Raw genomic sequence first — 17,114 nt, forward strand, 5'->3', positions numbered from 1 at the left:
GTTGTTTGTTTGTCCATCAACTGCTTGCTTATTCTCATGTATATATTAGTCGCTAGCATGTTCGCACTTGTACATCAAAGGGCAACCCGATGTACTAAAGCTCTCGCTATGTGTAGGGTCCGGGGAAGGGCCTGACCACAAGGGTCTATTGTACGCAGCCTTACCTTGCATTTCTACCAGAGGCTGTTTTCAAAGCTTGAACCCGTGACCTCCTGATCACATTGCAGCAACTTTACCAGCACTTGTACACTAGTAGTAGATAATTTTTTTAATAAATTTTAAATAAAATTATGTAATATTTTCTTAATAATTTTTTAAAAAAATTATGTTATATTTTCTTAATAAATTTTAAATGAAATAAACATTATATTTTCTTCTGCCATTTATATTTTGTACTCATTTTTATTTGTCCACTTTAAATTTTGTACGCTTTTTAAATTAATGATTAATATGAACATTCTATCACAATAATTATATTGATTGATATATAATCTTATTTGAAAAATAATTTGAAAATAAATAATTAATATGTAAAGCAAAACAGACTGTTTATCCAAAGGACAAACGAAATTTGATTGCAACAATTGCATGTTCGTTTTGTTTACTGAGAAAAGACAAAAAAAAAGAGCTTAAAATCAGTGTTTCACCGTGAAAATTTGAAATTTAATTTAAAGTTATGGTTCAAATTTAAAAAGCAACTTAAAGCTCGTTTTCTAACTCACTTTTAAAATAGTAATACATTCAAATATGAATATTATTCAATATATCATAAATAGACAACCAATTATTATAATATGAATATTATTGGGCCTGTGCATAGCACGAATTATCAATCACTAGTATATTTAGATGTGTGCATTTCCTAGATAATTTTTCTTATTTTTTTCGAACCATTGACATCGTAAGCTATGTAAAGAATTTTGTATCATTCTTCTTATTACAACAATTTAAAATCATCTCACTCTTACGTGGTCATGAGAGTTGTAGGTTGAAAGCAAAGGGAGGCCAAAGAATCAAAAAATCAACGTCCCCAAAACCATTACTCCATTAAAATTCCAAGAAGAATAATCCGATCGTCATTAAAATTTGCACAATATTGAAACTTCTTGTTATATACTATCTTTGTCCCATATTAGATAGGTATCTCATTAAAAATGTTGTCTCATATTACTTGATCACTCACTAAATCAAGATGAAATTAATTAATTTTTTTCTATTTTACCCCTACAATTAATATGGCCTTTTGAATATAAACAATTCTCAATACTAGTTATTTCAATACTTTATGTAAAAAAAGGGCAGCCCGGTGCACTAAGGCTCCCGCTATGCGCAGGGTCCGGGGTATTTCAATACTCTATGTATATTGCATTAATATAACAAAGGGCAAAATGATAAATTCTTTCAATGTATTAATAATTTCTTAATCACCATGTAAAGTTAAAAGTACTCATCTAATATGGGACGGAGGTAGTAACAAATCAAACATTCTACAAACAGACTCCAATGACGTTTATAAAATTATCAAAAAAAAAGTTCAGAACATAATGACAAGAAATCAAATTTAATTTGATTATGCACAATAAAGTAACTAAAAATTTGACATTACATAATTTTTCAAAAATAACCATCCAAACCGTACTATTAATACCCCTCGTTTTGGATATGAAAACAAAGAGGATTGGTTTCCGAACGGAGTGATATACATTTTGGCTAAAATCCTGGTTGATCTACAAATAACAAATTGCTTCTTGTTATGGAATATACAACAATCACATTTTGTAAAAGCCAGTCACATACTATTCTGTCTAGTCTATGTTGCTACTCCAGAAAAAAGGGGGTAAAAAGGACAATGCTCCTAGCTAATTGGAGGACAATCAACTTTAATGTATAATTTAGAGGCATAGCCATATCTTCTGCATCAAATGTAGGATTCTGCTATGCCATGTATTTCTACTGAGAAAATCTCTCTCTTTTACATTGAATCTACACTTCATTTCCGCAGCAGTGCGTTCATTCTACCAAGTGTCAATACTCCTTAAAAGAGATGTATACAGATAATAGTTCTGATGGGAAAATACTGATTTTCTTGGTTTATTAACACTTCATCTACTATCGAGACGCTGTCGCTAGATTCTTGCCACTCTGCTTGCTCTAAGGCCTGCACAATCCCTTTATAGAAAAGGCAGAGCCTGGCTCAGTTAAATTCAAACTATTCTGAAACTGGTTCTAGACCAGTAGAATTCAGGATAGAGAGATAAATCAGTACCACAGAAAGAAGACGAATATGAGTCTACTTTGCAAGGGAAAAAGAGAGTAGTTGAAAATTGGGAGTTGATAGGAACTTTAAACTGTGTGAACCATGATGATCATGGGTGAACCATCAATTGGTATGCGTGACAAATGAGAAAATCACTAATTTGAAGCCTCGTCGACAGAAACTAAATTGATCCAAGTTCTATCTCTCTTAAGGAACAGTGGCTATAGTTACTTGCCTTTGAGTTCGACTTCTTAAGGAGACGATGAATTTTGGTCTGAATATCATCCTGCTAATTCACTTATAGGTGGGCGGTCCATTACGTTAGAGGCACTCTTGGCATTAATTTGCAGCAGTGGATCTATATCAGGCAATTTGGGAACCTGTAATCATGCAGAGTAGCAAAATGAAACAGGAAAAACAGAAAAATAAGGAGTTGCATAATCACCGAAAATAGGGAGCTTAGCTTTGAGTTAGGATCGTCCGTCTTTCTTTAATAATATAGGTTGGTGCTTAGATGTGTGCCCGTTAAACTTTGCAGTACTCAGTTCTCAACTTGAATAGTAATTATTTAGTTGCAAACAAGAGAGAGAAAAGATTGACTGTGAATGGGTGCCCAAGAAAATGCAAGCACTAGTGCAATATGGATTCCTTAAAATGGAGCAAGCAAGAGATGGATAGTCTTTAATAACATGCATACCTGAGCTAACAAATCAATCGTTCTCCGTAGAAGGCGAGCCAAATCTCCTTCATCCATTGCACAGTCCGTCATAATCTCTTTCCAAGTAAGACCAGAAGCCCAGGCTTCAACCATACCAGTGAATTGTCTATCCAAGCAGCAAGGAATCTGTGAATAGTTTGTTTCACATTAATAAAGTGCAACGCCAACTTGGAACATATCGTAAAGTGGGCTCCAATCCAACTTGAAAACTCACATTTACACCATGCTTTTCCTGGAGCTCTAGAAGTGAACTTTTTTGTTCTTCCAGTAAGTCTATGATATTCAAGACAGTGGTAGAGGGTTCATAAACGAAACTGCAGACAGAAGATGTTTATCAGAGCTTTCCTTTTCAGCAAGGAGGTTTATAAAACATTGGCAATCAAATAGAAGCCAAGAACTCAGCATTAAATTCTGGATTAAATGAAACCGCAAGCAGTTGTCTCAGAGGAATTGCACCCAAATTTTTCAATGGTACAACAGATAAGAACCTCTTTATTTCAAAAACCCAAAAATATCTCCATTATATAGTACCTACCACAATACAACTATCCAGCTATCCAATAGAGCAACTAATCTCCAAACTGCATATAGTCTTGAGGTCAAGCACTAGTAAAACAACGTGGCATCTAAACTATGGTTCACCTCCTTATCCACCAAAAATTCTGGAAATCACCAGGACACAAGCTAGACAACAGAGAGAAGCAAGTGTAATTCAAACTAGAGTGTAGTAAAAGTGAAACACTGTCCCCCTTTCGTAAGATAGACCTAAGGGTACTGTTATTGCCAACCATTTCTACTATTTAATTAGATTATATTGCATAAAACTTCAAATAAGATCTCAGCAAATGGAATTATTTCTCCAAGGAAATCAAAATATGTATGTTTTACTCCGCGAAAAATTGCCACACTAGATTTCAGCTGGATATTCAAACTCCTACTTAATATAATCTTTCAAGACAGCATCTGTTGAAATTTACTTTAGTTACTGCAGTAATTTTTAGTCTAACAAGTTGCTTAAGTTTAGGATAATTTGAATTTTAGATTTTTATCAGATAAATTAGTTTGTTGAGATATTTTAGTTAGTTTTAAATTTCAAACTATGCAGATTCTGTGTTTTATGTTGACTATTTAAAGCTCCTCAATGCTTTAATAAAATCATTGAAAAGGAATTGAAAGCAATTTCAATCCAAAGAGAGTCATTTTAACCAATTTTTTGCTGCCCCATCTTCTAAAAAAACCAATAGTGGTATCAAGAGCTTTATTGATCTTACGGGATCTGTGAGTTCTTTCAAAGAACTACCATACCTTTTTGAACCCGTAAGGGCTACCCATTTTAACCCGTTAGGGCTACCATTTTCAACCCGTGCTTATTTTCAAAGCATAGAGCTATGTTCAACAAATATAGATGTCAAGCAGCAGTCTCTCTTTGAATGCCCAAAAAAGTTTCACCGACAAAAACTATCAAAATTGGTCAGTGAAAATGAAATTGTACTTTGAAACATATCTTTTATGTGATATTGGGATGGAAGAAAAATCATCACAACAACTCTCTGCAACTCCGATCAATTTCCAAATGAAAGCACTTTCAAACAAGAGAAGATTATAGATGGTGTTTTTAAGCACAAAATCAAAAGAAGAAAAAGAACGAAGAAGAAATTTTGCAAGTTCAAAAAAATCAAAGAATCACCAACCACTAAAGCAGAAATTGAGGAGGAGCAATTTTATAAATTGCAGTAACTAAAGCAAAGGAGGAGTGTTGAAATTTACTTTAGTTACTGCAGTAATTTTTAGTCTAATAAGTTGCTTACGTTTAGAATAATTTGAATTTTAAATTTTCATTAGATAGATTAGTTTGTTGAGATATTTTAGTTAGTTTTAAATTTCAAACTATGCAGAGTGTTTTATGTTGGCTATTTAAAGCTCCTCAATGCTTTAATAAAATCATTGAAAAGGAATTGAAAGCAATTTCAATCCAAAGAGAGTCATTTTAACCCCTTTTTTGCTGCCCAATCTTTTAAAAAAACCAACAGCATCAGATTCATAAGAAATATTTGCCATTAATGAAACGACAGCCTCATCGAGGATATGAACAGATCAACTATGACCTGCAGTCTATGCAAGTCCATATCGGGGCATTAAGTCTATGCTGAATCAGGCCCCATTAAGATCATAGGCAGATTTAGGTTCTTAGTCGGGAAACCAACTTTGCCAAACCTCTGCTCTCTCTTTTTTTTGTGTATAACCCATCTTTTCCTTTTTAACTTTAATGTGACACAATCCAGCTTTATGCCTTCTCAAGGGGCAAGACAGAGGCAACTTATTGTGGATCCCTCTACCCAGAATATAAGAGGAAGGACAGGGGGGAAGGGAAATGCTACAGACAAAGAATAGCAGTAGTCGCCATTTTCTTAACAAGGACAAGTCCTTTATTTACAAGGTGGAGGAAAATTCCTATGGAAAGGTGTATGCAAGAGCTAGATAAACCTACAGAGTCATATGAAAATTTAAAGGAGTTCCCAGAAAATATGGAGTTGAAATCAGAATGATAGTACTCTCTATCTTGAGGACAAAGATTCTACCTGTTATTTTTCCAGGGCCGAAGCCTAATGCCTTCAGAAACTAGACTACCAAGAACTGCAGCCAACTGTGCAGGTTTTAGGTTCAGCAACAATTTATTTCGAAGAACCATCGCAAGCCAAAGTTCATTTTCTCCTCGAATTGCAGCTGCAGTTTCACCTAGGGGGAAAATGACGTGTGTATTGATATCCAATGCTCTACTTTCATGTATAACATTGCTGACCTGCCAAATATATAGGATGAGTAATTTCTCTGCTTTTTGGTAAAAGAAACAACCTAACTAAGGGCTTCAATCTCAACAGGAAAACTGTCTCAAGAAAGTCACCAGATCAAGTAAAATAACAAGTCATGGACGCTTAATGCAGTTTCCAGAGTATATTCTATTTTGAAAAAAAATATCAACAAAGAATTAGTTTAGTTATCCAGGCAAGGCAACATCATAAAAATGTTCTCTCAATTCTTTTCCTTTATAATGCACACCACCCATTTCATTTCATATGACGCTATTTGACTAGATATGAAGTTTGAGATCTTAATTTGACTTTATATAGCATAGTCATGATAGTGGAAGAAAAATGAAATTTTGTTTGACAGAGAAATCATCACATCAAAAGTTTAAAGTAGGGATTACTTTAATGAATCTGAATTCTTGAAATTATGAAAACTGTACAGAAATTAATTTTGGCGTCAACATTTCAGAAGTCCCAAAATGGGAAGTGTCGTATAATTTTAGAGTGGAGGTTTGCAAAAGAGAATGCTGCTTCCCAAAAGATTTCCCCGACGACTACAGAAATACACAGTTCACTGAAGTAAACTATTCATTCTTTCCGGCTAATTAGCAGACATTTCTAAACTTCCAATAACAAAGTTAATCTCCAAGCAAATCCCCAGAAAATGATGAAGGAGACCAACAAGAATAAGTTCTTACAAATAATATTATGATAACTTCTTCTCTTTCTATTTGGGTCAAAGATGGTCTTAAAGCATGGTGTTTAAGTACATAGGAGAATAGTACGCACACTTGAGGATAAAACAGATTTTATACAATAGAAGAACCTGAACATTCAATCATGTCCAATATGAGGATGCTGTAGCAGACATAATGGCCTGAGGCTGAAAAGTTGCACAACTACACGGATTATAATCAATGGCATGTCACAAGAAGATAAACAATAATATACCTGCAGAAATTCCTTCCAACCAGTTGGCTCAATCTGCTCTATACGACCAATCAAACGCTTCGACCTAACCTTCAACCGTCGAATCTTTTCCTCAGTGAACTTAGCTGAATCAATTATCTTCTGGTACTGTTTAAAGCCCTCTGTACGAGCTATCCTTTTTTTCAAACGAGAGACCTTATTCCTTTGGCTCTTGTAGCATTCTACTGCATCATTGTATGCTTGAGATAATTGCAAGACCTGATAATAAATCAGCAAAAAGATTTTTAAAGTGTACAAGTTAGGCTCAATGCTTTGATGTCTCACATGGTTTAAGACCTAAAAACAAAGCAAATCATATATCATGCGACACTACTTTTTTATGACATGCTATGCTTTTGTGAGTAGATGTGTGCAAGAGAGAGACACAGATAAGTGATTCGGAGGACCTGATGGCATAATCAAAATTTGTCAGTACCAGGCTATATGTCAATACAGAAGTATCACACTTTAAGCATTTTTCTTTTGAGAATGGTAACTTTTGTATATATCAACAGCACAAACAGTGTGCTGAAAGTCCCTATACAGAGTCCAAAAAACAAAAGACAGAAACTAAGCATGCCTTGTTCATCTTACAAGGATTCCATAATGTCTAGTATGGTTCATTATCATTTACACTTTACGCAGAAATCTGCAGTTTTAAGAAACGATGTCAAGGGTTATCACAGAAAGATGTTTGCGGCAGTGGCTGTATGTCACATAATCACCCATGGCAGCTGATCTTCAGGACCAGTAAGTCTATGTTAGTGTCATTAGCTCTTACCTCTGGAACTTGTAAAATAAATAATGATGAGAGTAACACAAGGAACAATATAAACAGGGGTCCTAAGTCCTAACATTTAAAAGTTTAGCCAAAAAAAGAACCACAGGTTGTCATTATCAAAAAAGAAGAACTACAGGTTGTCATTATTCCAATGGCATTTCACCAAGAAAATCTAATTGGACGTAAAACCTCAGAGAACCCAAAGTGTATACATAGTAGCAACTCTAACCATGTGAATGAAATCTCGAAATGGAGAACACTAAAATCTGCAATACCATTACTAAAGCAAAAGACTATTATTCTTGCTGACTCTTTATAGTGAACAATCCTGAAAACAGGCAAGAATGTCCCGTCTACCTAAATATATATGAGGTCCTTATGACTCCAGATATGAATATCTATTGGCCAAGAACAAGAATATTTACATTTTTAATAAACAGTAATACTAAATGGAAGATCAACGTATTCGACTGTTTCTCCATCGTCCCTCCTTCCCACATCCACCACCCCATCCCACCCTGCGGACCCGAAATAAACATGAAATGCAAAAGCAGATGCTAACAATAATCAACTTGAGGAGGAAATGCCCCTATTAGATAAAAACCATCCAACAAAAGAAAAACAATCACACCCGAGAATGAAGTTGATAGGCCGGGCACCTCATCATCTTCAGATAGACTACTCAAGACTTGAACATTTAAACTCCAAGACCATGTCTCCAAAGAACCTTCCATACACCATAGACCTCCATGTTCAGACACAGCTAACTTCTGCCACTGCATCTCTGCCTTATCAAGAAGCTCGCCCATAATTTCACGAGGCAAAGCATCAGCAAGAGTTAAGGCAGCATTTGGAAAGCCTGCTCTGTATACCATTCTAATCCACTTCTCTGTGAAAAGATACCAAGAGTTATCTGAACCAAGAGCCACATGATAAGATGGTTTAACATCTTCACCTCCATTATCACCAAGTTCAAGATTTTCCACCACTGTCTTTGATGCAAAGGCCTCATTGTCCAACACCTGAAAAAAAGAAGGATTACACATTCCTACTACTGTACGGTAGGTAACCAAAGAGAGAATTTTTAATTTAATGGGGAACTGCAGTACTATAATCACAAACAGCTTTAAGAGGACTAGAAATCTGCATAGCAACTGCAACCATAAAAATCTTATATGGAATATGTGAGAAATAAAGGAGAAAAATATTATTGAATTGTGTATTCAACATTATTATACTGAGCCCTATTAGTAGACACTACATTACAATCCTTTTCCATGTAGGACACTATATACTATCCTATAACACCCGCTGGTGCATACAAGTCACATGGTCCGAGCTTGTTACAGAGGTAACTAACACGAGAACCAGTGAGGAACTTGGTGAAAATATATGCAAGCTGATCACACAACTTTACAAATTTTATAACAATATCTCATGGGAGTATCTTTATAGACACAGCATTACAATCCTTTTCCACGTCAGACACTACATACAATACTATTCCTATTCTAACAGAATGCACTATAATAATGACCATTTATTCCCTCAATTTGAAGGAGAATGCATAAGGCATGAATCAAATGACTTGGGAAGATATGAAATAGAGAAAGAGAGAAACTCTTTCAACAACAACAACATATTTAGCTCCAAAGAGTCTAAGATAAACTCCAACTAGTTTAGGATAGGAATAGTTGATTGATTGATTGACCGATTGATCTTAGACAAAGAGTAAAGATTAGTGATAATATGATGGCAATATGATACTCAAGTCAGAATAGGAGAACATGGCAGAAAAATCAAAAGCTTTACAATCATGGCACCTGCAAGGAATTATACAATATATCAAACATGTCACCTATTAACTTTAACAACAAAAAGCAAGAACTGCATTAAGTTCTTAATGAAGCTTTCTACTTGTTGCAATTGTGCAAAGCACCTAAAACAGAGCTTTCTACTGTATGCAACAAGGTGTTTGCAGATCAAATGCCGAAGACACAGGCTAATTGCATCTATGGAGGCACACTGCAAGTGAAGTAAGCATCAAGCAATGTGCTTGTTGATGACACAAAGGCTTCCATACTAACTAGTATTAAACCAAAAGAAGGGTCACATGAAATGCTTACCATACTTTTAAGCTTTTCAGTATTCAAAGTATCAACCTTCCCCAGATAAACAGCAGCAACTAAATGTTGTACCCTGTCACTGTCGGTGTAGTGCAAAGACATGAATGGAAGGTGTTCATCTCCTAGCTCCTTTAACAAAGGTTTCAACGAGAACACTCTTTCCAGCTCCATTTTTCTTCGCAATTCAGTTCGAAGACGCTTTTCAGCCTGGAAAGGGTAGGCACAATGACCACCAATAGAATGTTTTCAGTATGCTTTTAAAATTACTAGAGCTGGAAGAAATAGTGATTGGAAACAGCGTAGGACATGCTGAAAACTAGATTACTGTTCAACAGGATGCCAACTAGAAAAGACACTCAATGAATAAGAGCCTTTTTCGATTATTGTGCTTCCAGAAACTGAAACATACAGGCCCGCGTAACTAGAAAGCCATCCTTTAGACTAAGAACAACATACCCAGTGTGATCCCACAAGTGGGGTCTAGGGAGGATGGGTGTATGCAGACCTTACCCTACCTTTAGACAACCAACCTAGAAAGAATATTTTAAGGAAACCAATACTTTATACTGGGCAATTAGGTAGAAGTAGTTTCACCATATGAAGTGGCACTCTACAGGCTTTTCAGGTCAGAAAGAAAACCATTTTATCTGATAAGCCATACAAAAAAAGAATGTTCCTTTGCCGGGAAACAAACTGTCTAATTTGAGGCAATAAAAGATCAAGAGTAACAGTAATGAAATTACTCTTAATTCTTCTTGGAGTTCAGCAATCTCCTGATATGCTGACTGCGTTAAGAGCTTCTGGCTCTTCCTATCAATTGCTTCCTCACTGATTTCTGAAGTAAGTGTCCCTATTTCCTTTTCTATTCTAGCAAGCTCCTCTTTTGCGGCAAGCATGACATTGCTTCCCACATAATTACCAAAACTCTGCTCAATTAACTTCCTTGCTTCTTCCAAAGTCCGTCCTGCTCGTGTGACTTTTATCTCATCTAACCCAGTTGATCTACGGGTAACTTTGGCCCCCTGGAGAATAAGAAGACATAATATCGTGAAATCAAAAATAAAATGAGTCGAGGAGGCTCACGTTGAAGTACGTACCGCTACGAGATTAAGCACCATTCCATACGAGGCGGTAAATTGTGAAACAAGAGGTTGAAGCCCAGAAAAAAGAACTTTGCAGCACTCCTCAGGCCCTTCATAAGGAGTCTGAACAAGAACCACGTGACCCTTTTCATCAATACCTCTACGACCAGCACGCCCAGCCATTTGGAATAATTCATTTGAGCTTAACTGGATTCGTCCACTATCTCCCCTTTTGCTGAGAGATGAAATGACAGCTGTTCTAGCAGGCATATTGATGCCAGCAGCAAGTGTTTCAGTAGCAAAGACAACCTTAACTAGACCTCGCTGAAATAACTCTTCAATGAATGATTTCCAAAGGGGGAGACATCCAGCATGATGTGAAGCCACTCCACGGCGGAGGCCTTTCACTGCAGACACACGCACAGCATCAGGGTATTGAATACGGAACTTCTTGAATGCCAGTTCAACTTCACTCATTTCACACTCATCCAGTAACCTGCAGTCTTCAAGATATTGGACAGCTGCATCACATCCTTTCCTGCTAAAGATGAACCAAACTGCTGGAAGCATATCCCTTGCCTTTAGATGCCACAGTGTGTCTATAATTTGAGGTACCTGAGGATATGAATTTGTAACTAAATTTTGTGAAGATAGTAATATCTATAAGTTACTTGTCAGGAAAATTTCAGGATATAAGTTAAATTGACAGTTTTCTAAAAAATGACAATTCTTTTTATAATTTCTGTAAAAACAATAATGCTCCAAAAAATTATCTACAAAAAAAAGAGGGTGATAAGCCGATAACATTGTAAAACAAAGATCAGACTCAATAAGCTTCTATGCATACCTGAGAGCGGCGAATATTATTTATATCGTTCTTTGAAAGGGGACGAACATCATTTTCACGTCTTCTTGATTTTTTTCTTTTTGATCCTTCTTCCCTGTATAGTTCACTGCCCGATTCATCATAGTGTAAGTAGTTGAGTGACAGCTTCCTGCACAGTCAGACCAAGGTAATTAGAAATGAGAACTTCAGCATCTTCTTGGGTAAGTAGTTCGTACTTGTCCTCCAAATACTACGGAAAACATTTCATACCACCATGATTTGTTTTTCACCATGCCGCCACAGGTTTTTTTTCTTAGCCAATCCATCATATAGTAGCTGAAATATAGTTCTTGAAAAATTTGTAGATACAATCTTTTGAACTTCAAAATGTATGTAGCATGCTTCAACAATATATAACTAATTTTAACATATGTTGTGAAAAGAGAGAACAGGGGCTCAAAATCTTAAACTGAATGAACTAGTACCTGGGAATCAGTAGTTTACCCAGATAATGATTTTAAATCATGCATATATTAAAGAAAATCAAAATTATAACAAGTAAAGAAATACATGCTACAAGTTCTTCCAATGTTATAAAGGAAATCAAGTGCAAATTCAGTGAGTACTATAAGTTCCAGAAACAAAAAAATTTGCAAGACATTGCCACTGATAAACATAAGACGAGAAGATCAATGAAAGAGTAAGGGGAAAATCCTACCTATTCATGCTTGTTCCTTTGTCATCAAGAAGAGGTAATAAAGCTGTCTTTGTGGAGAAGTGCCAAGTCAATGGAACTGGACGCTTGGTTGATGTTACCAACTCCGTCCTACCATGAATCTTGAAAGATCGTCAAATTAGAGAAGTGAATAAACAACCCATTCTTTCTTGTCATTTGATTAACTTTAACAAAACTCTAGTAAAGTTGAACTAGAACCGACAGCCTAGATCAAGTGAAACTTTCGCAGCCAAAATCAGCACACATAGGTCAACTGACTATTCTGACGGTATCTCCGCATAATCAAATCAAATTTACAGACAGACATGTGATGTAAAAGATGTAAACAGCAGACATTGAAAGAAAGAGACGCAGCATCCAAACTTTTTCAAGTTTCCTTAGAATGGAATTTCAATGCTTTTTCCTAAGAACAAGAAGGAAACTCAGGGCATCTTAAACAGAAAAAGGAAAAATTGACTACAAGGTCTCAAAGTTCACAAAATTTACAAGCGTCGAAAATGTTAAGACGTTAACTAAAATCAAGCCAAACTAGAAGGCAAATAACCTACAGTTCATTAAAAATCCTAGTCTTCTCCCTTGTCAACGCCAAAGGTTCCCCAATAACCACCAATTATTAAGGGGTTTACACTATTTAGCACATTATAGAAGAAGTTTGATAAATCAATCATGAACAATCAAATTGTTCAAACTATAAAGAATCCAATTATTAATCGCCAACACCTCAGGTTTCCCAATTACTACCCAAGAAGGCAGTTATGGGAGATCAACCATTAAACTTGAATAAAGTAGGTCATTATAAGAACCTAATCTCTTGCAATAGAAAAAGCACTTCGACCCCCCAAAAAAGTACTCTTTCTTAAAAAAAGAGTAGTATGGTAAACAAGACAAGCCTCAAGAATGTCACAACACAAAAGTAACATATAGTTTTGGTTCTCGTTAAATGGACAGTGGTTTAAAAGATAATATATGAATGGATAACTATCATTCCAGCATTTCTCTCTCTCCCTATATCTCTCTCTGTGCAAGAGCTTGACATTTGTGGGGGAAAAAGGGACAAACTTTCTAAATTATTGGTAAACTAAATGAAATCAGGAACATTTAGGCCAAGTGAAGTTTCCAAATTACCAGAATTTTGAATATGACACAATCATTACTCCCTCTGTCCCAATTTTTATGTGGCACCTTTTCCTTTTAGTTCGTCCCACAAAGAATTCACCCTTCCTTATTTGGCAACTATTTAATGGCACCTTTCCCATTTTAGCCTTATTGGTTCCCACTTAACACTTTATGGTGAAGAAAAGTCAACTAAAACTAAGCACTAAAGTGACTTTAATAAGGGCAATTGTCCATTGTTTCTTAAACTCCCGATCAAATGGTGCCACATAAATTGGGACGGGGACAGTAATATTATTTACCTATTTATCATATAATTGCGCCATTTCTCTTTAAACTTTATAAAACTCAACCTGGCTGGATAAGAAATGATTTTTGACCCTAATGAATGCTCACTATGAGGACAAATTCATCTTTTTAGCTTCTACTACTATGAATGAAGAAAAGATAAGACACTCCAACCAAAAGAACTTCAATCTGAAAAGTACAACTTGGAGGCAGCAACAAAATTAAAGGACCGGAGAAGCATTTAACTGATAGACTTCATTGGATATATAAGCAATAGATATAGATGAATATAACTTTTGGTGTAATCAGAATTTGTTCACTGCAATACCTGACCAATCCATCCAGCCAACTCATCTGGATTAGCAACAGTTGCTGAAAGACATATAAGTTGAACTTCCTTTGGGCAATAAATAACCTTAAAAGCAGAAAGAGAGGAGTAAATATAGAAAATTGGTAACTATAGAAAATTGGTACTCTGAGGCTGCTGACAAATTGAGATGTAAAGAACTTGCACATTCAAAAGACACATACTATTTCTTCCCAAACAGTGCCCCGAGATATGTCACTTAAATAGTGAACTTCATCCAAAACAATTACATCAACATGAAGAAGACCACCATCCGAGGAAGCAATCCCTACGCTGCAGAGTGAAGTGTAATGCCGTAGTAAATTAGGAATGAACAAAACAAGTAAATAAGTAGAAGAAAAGTCTGACAGTTTCTTTATCCTACAAACTCTTTTTTCTAACTTTTAAGGGAAGCCATGTTTTCATTGTTAACTTCTTGCTTAGAAAACATATTGCACAAATTATAAATCTAGAACTCAATAGCAGTTTTATGGATATATAGCCGCCTTTGTTTGAGTCTTTGAAATTTCTATAAACGAAAGCTAAACCAGATTGTCACATGCAAAAAGCTTTTTGTGTTTTCAAGCAATCAGCATGTTATTAAACTCAGTTTCTAGTGACCAATATGCAACAGTATATAAACCCATTGTGTACCTCTGGTATAGCATATTGCGCAAAATCTCAGTTGTCATAATTAAAATCTGTGCATCTCTATTAACAGCTGAATCTCCAGTGAGAAGCCCCACATTACTTTCACCAAATGTCTCACTGTAAAAGTACCACAAAATAAAATTAAATATCATAAACATAAATATTCTGTAGTGGGAAACACGATAAATTTTGATAAGAAGCAAATCATGTAAAACATGATATAGTAGAAGAGAGGGAGTATATTATACAAACATTCGTACCAAAATTCTCGAAATTTCTGATTGGATAAAGCCTTCAGAGGAGTAGTATAGAATAGTCTCCTTCCCCTAGCTACTGTAGCAACTGCAGCAGCTTCAGCAATCAAAGTTTTGCCGCTACTTGTAGGCGCAGACACCACAACAGATGAACCTCTCAAAAAAGCTTGAATCGATAAACGCTTCAAAATTTCACACAAAATATCAACATAACTAGAAAACAAAAAAAACAAAATTGATTATTCGTACTTTATACAGGGAAAAAATAAACTGACCTGAAATTTGTCAATTCGAAAAGAGTAAATAGAAGCAAGTTCATTCGCATCAATAATTCCATCACCAAACTCTATAACTTCATTCCGAAGCTTCTCAACTCTCTGCCTTCTCGATTCGTCAATGTTCAACACTTCACTACTAACGGAACTTTCCAGTTCATCTTCGCTGTCTTCGCCTCCATCCGAAACCTCCGCATAAACGTCGTCGTACTCTTCCGCCGCTTCATCATCATCGTCATCTTCTTCTTCATCTTCGTCTTCATCTTCATCTTCATCTTCGTCTTGAGACTCCGCCGGAAAAATTGACCTCGGAAACTTGTAGAAGATTCTAGATTTAGAACTGAATGGATTCTTCTGAATTGACTTGAGGGAGAAGAATCGTAGGGTTTGTACATGAAGAAGTGGAAATGGAGAGTGATTGGTTATGGAGTTTGCAGGTGAAGGGAAGAGGATAGGGAGTGTGGTCATGGCGGGAGAGAATTGTAGATTGCAATTTGTAAGTCTTAAAAGATGATTTATTCATAAAGGTTCCGTGATGTTAAACGGCATCGTCTGGAAAAATATCAAGGAACAGGTAACCATTTTGAAAACAATAACAATAGTTTCAATTTGACACATTAAGTCCTTACGAATTCAAATTTGGACCCATTTATTGGGTACGCCGTACGCCTTGTTTTTGTGCTCATGCTAGTACTTTTATGTGAAGGCTAGGGAACTTGACATAAAAGTACTATCAAAAGTTTTTATTTTCTTAAATTTTAAATCAATTCAAACTGTGTTGCATGGATTAAGACGAAAGAGAATATATAAAAGTATTATATTAAATTCTACCTAATCTCTATCAAAGCATTATACAATTATTGCTCGGTTCTATTATCGATAATCATTATAATTACACATTTTAAAAAAATTCTCTTTTTTTGCAATCTCTTTTAGGGACTTAAAATTGCCTACACATGATTCACATAAAATTAAAAGAATAGGATATTGTTAACCAAATTAAATCATGATAACTTAATTGAGATAATGACTGCATTTATATTAAACAAAACCTTATGCGATATGATTTTGGAAAGAACCAACGTAACTATAAATGTCTAATTACAAAATAAACAATTTCATAGTATCTTAAAAATATCAACACAACTACTGAAGTATAATGTTTCTCTCGGGTTGTTAGACTGCATATGAAACTATCAAACTATATCGGTGGCCATATTTCTGGCAATTTACTTACGGAAAAAGTAACTTGATGAAAAGAGTGCAAAAAATCAAACATACATGTAAACTCATTGATTAAATGAAAGAATAACAATCTCAGAGTGGGGCTTCTTATAAGATGACGTCCTCTCTCTCTTCTTTGGCTCACCTTAATTTGATTTTGCAAGGGGAGAGAAGCAGAATGAACAAATTTTACAAAAGAAAATGAGATTTTAGCGGATTTTGAATAGTAATTATAGTTGTGTATTGTCTCTCTATATTTCCCTCGAAAACAATTATGGAGTGGGAGAGTAGCAAAATAAGAGACTATATATATATATATATATATATATATATATATATATATATATATATGTAAGATAGTCAAAACGCGTTTTGAACGCGTAGTCAAAAAAGGAACAAAACGCGTTTTGAACGCGTAATCAAAAAGGGAGGTTCAATACGCGGATTTTACGCGTTTCTAATTTCCTATAAATAGAGGACCTCTTGCCATCATTTAAATCATTCCAGAAAGAGAGAGTAAGAATACAAAGAGAGTTATACACCGAAATAAATATTGTAGTCTTGAGTGTCCTCTTTAGTAGTTGTTCCTTTTACAAGAGAGAAGTGTTAATTGTTGTTTTCTCCTTGTATTTGAGAGCAGTGTACTCCCATATTTTAATAG

The 17,114-nt window shown here is 35.3% G+C and overlaps 1 protein-coding gene across 3 annotated transcripts; it reads right to left on the reverse strand.

Moving 5' to 3' along the window:
- Positions 1-1,545: 1,545 nt before the first annotated feature.
- Positions 1,546-15,767, reverse strand: LOC129880263 (DExH-box ATP-dependent RNA helicase DExH15 chloroplastic). 3 transcript variants are annotated; one of them, XR_008765356.1, is made up of 17 exons: positions 15,230-15,767; positions 14,961-15,136; positions 14,704-14,817; positions 14,235-14,343; positions 14,032-14,118; positions 12,285-12,403; positions 11,588-11,735; positions 10,756-11,355; positions 10,402-10,680; positions 9,659-9,865; positions 8,192-8,554; positions 6,734-6,970; positions 5,555-5,775; positions 3,190-3,289; positions 2,955-3,101; positions 2,489-2,637; positions 1,546-2,169 (listed from the first exon to the last, which is right to left on the reverse strand). XR_008765356.1 is itself a non-coding variant. In XM_055954222.1 (17 exons), exons 1-16 carry the CDS (start codon positions 15,695-15,697, stop codon positions 2,539-2,541), a joined length of 3,474 nt encoding a protein of 1,157 aa, XP_055810197.1. In that variant the 5' UTR covers positions 15,698-15,767; the 3' UTR covers positions 1,546-2,158; positions 2,493-2,538. The 3 variants fall into 3 exon arrangements, 2 of the variants coding, with proteins under 2 accessions (XP_055810197.1, XP_055810196.1); XM_055954222.1 differs by having other exon boundaries at positions 1,546-2,158; positions 2,493-2,637; XM_055954221.1 differs by having other exon boundaries at positions 2,493-2,637.
- Between the last annotated feature and the right edge of the window lie 1,347 nt (positions 15,768-17,114).

The sequence above is a fragment of the Solanum dulcamara genome, chromosome 2, assembly GCF_947179165.1.
Source record: "Solanum dulcamara chromosome 2, daSolDulc1.2, whole genome shotgun sequence".
NCBI classification, from domain to species: Eukaryota; Viridiplantae; Streptophyta; class Magnoliopsida; order Solanales; family Solanaceae; genus Solanum; species Solanum dulcamara.

Coding starts and splice junctions, on each gene's coding strand:
- LOC129880263 (XM_055954222.1), bottom strand. CDS start 15,697: ATGACCACACTCCCTATCCTCTTCCCTTCACCTGCAAACTCCATAACC. Junction 9,866..10,401: donor AACTCCAAGAAGAATTAAGA/GTAATTTCATTA, acceptor TACCCTTTCCAG/GCTGAAAAGCGTCTTCGAAC. Junction 5,776..6,733: donor GTTGGAAGGAATTTCTGCAG/GTATATTATTGT, acceptor TATATTTGGCAG/GTCAGCAATGTTATACATGA.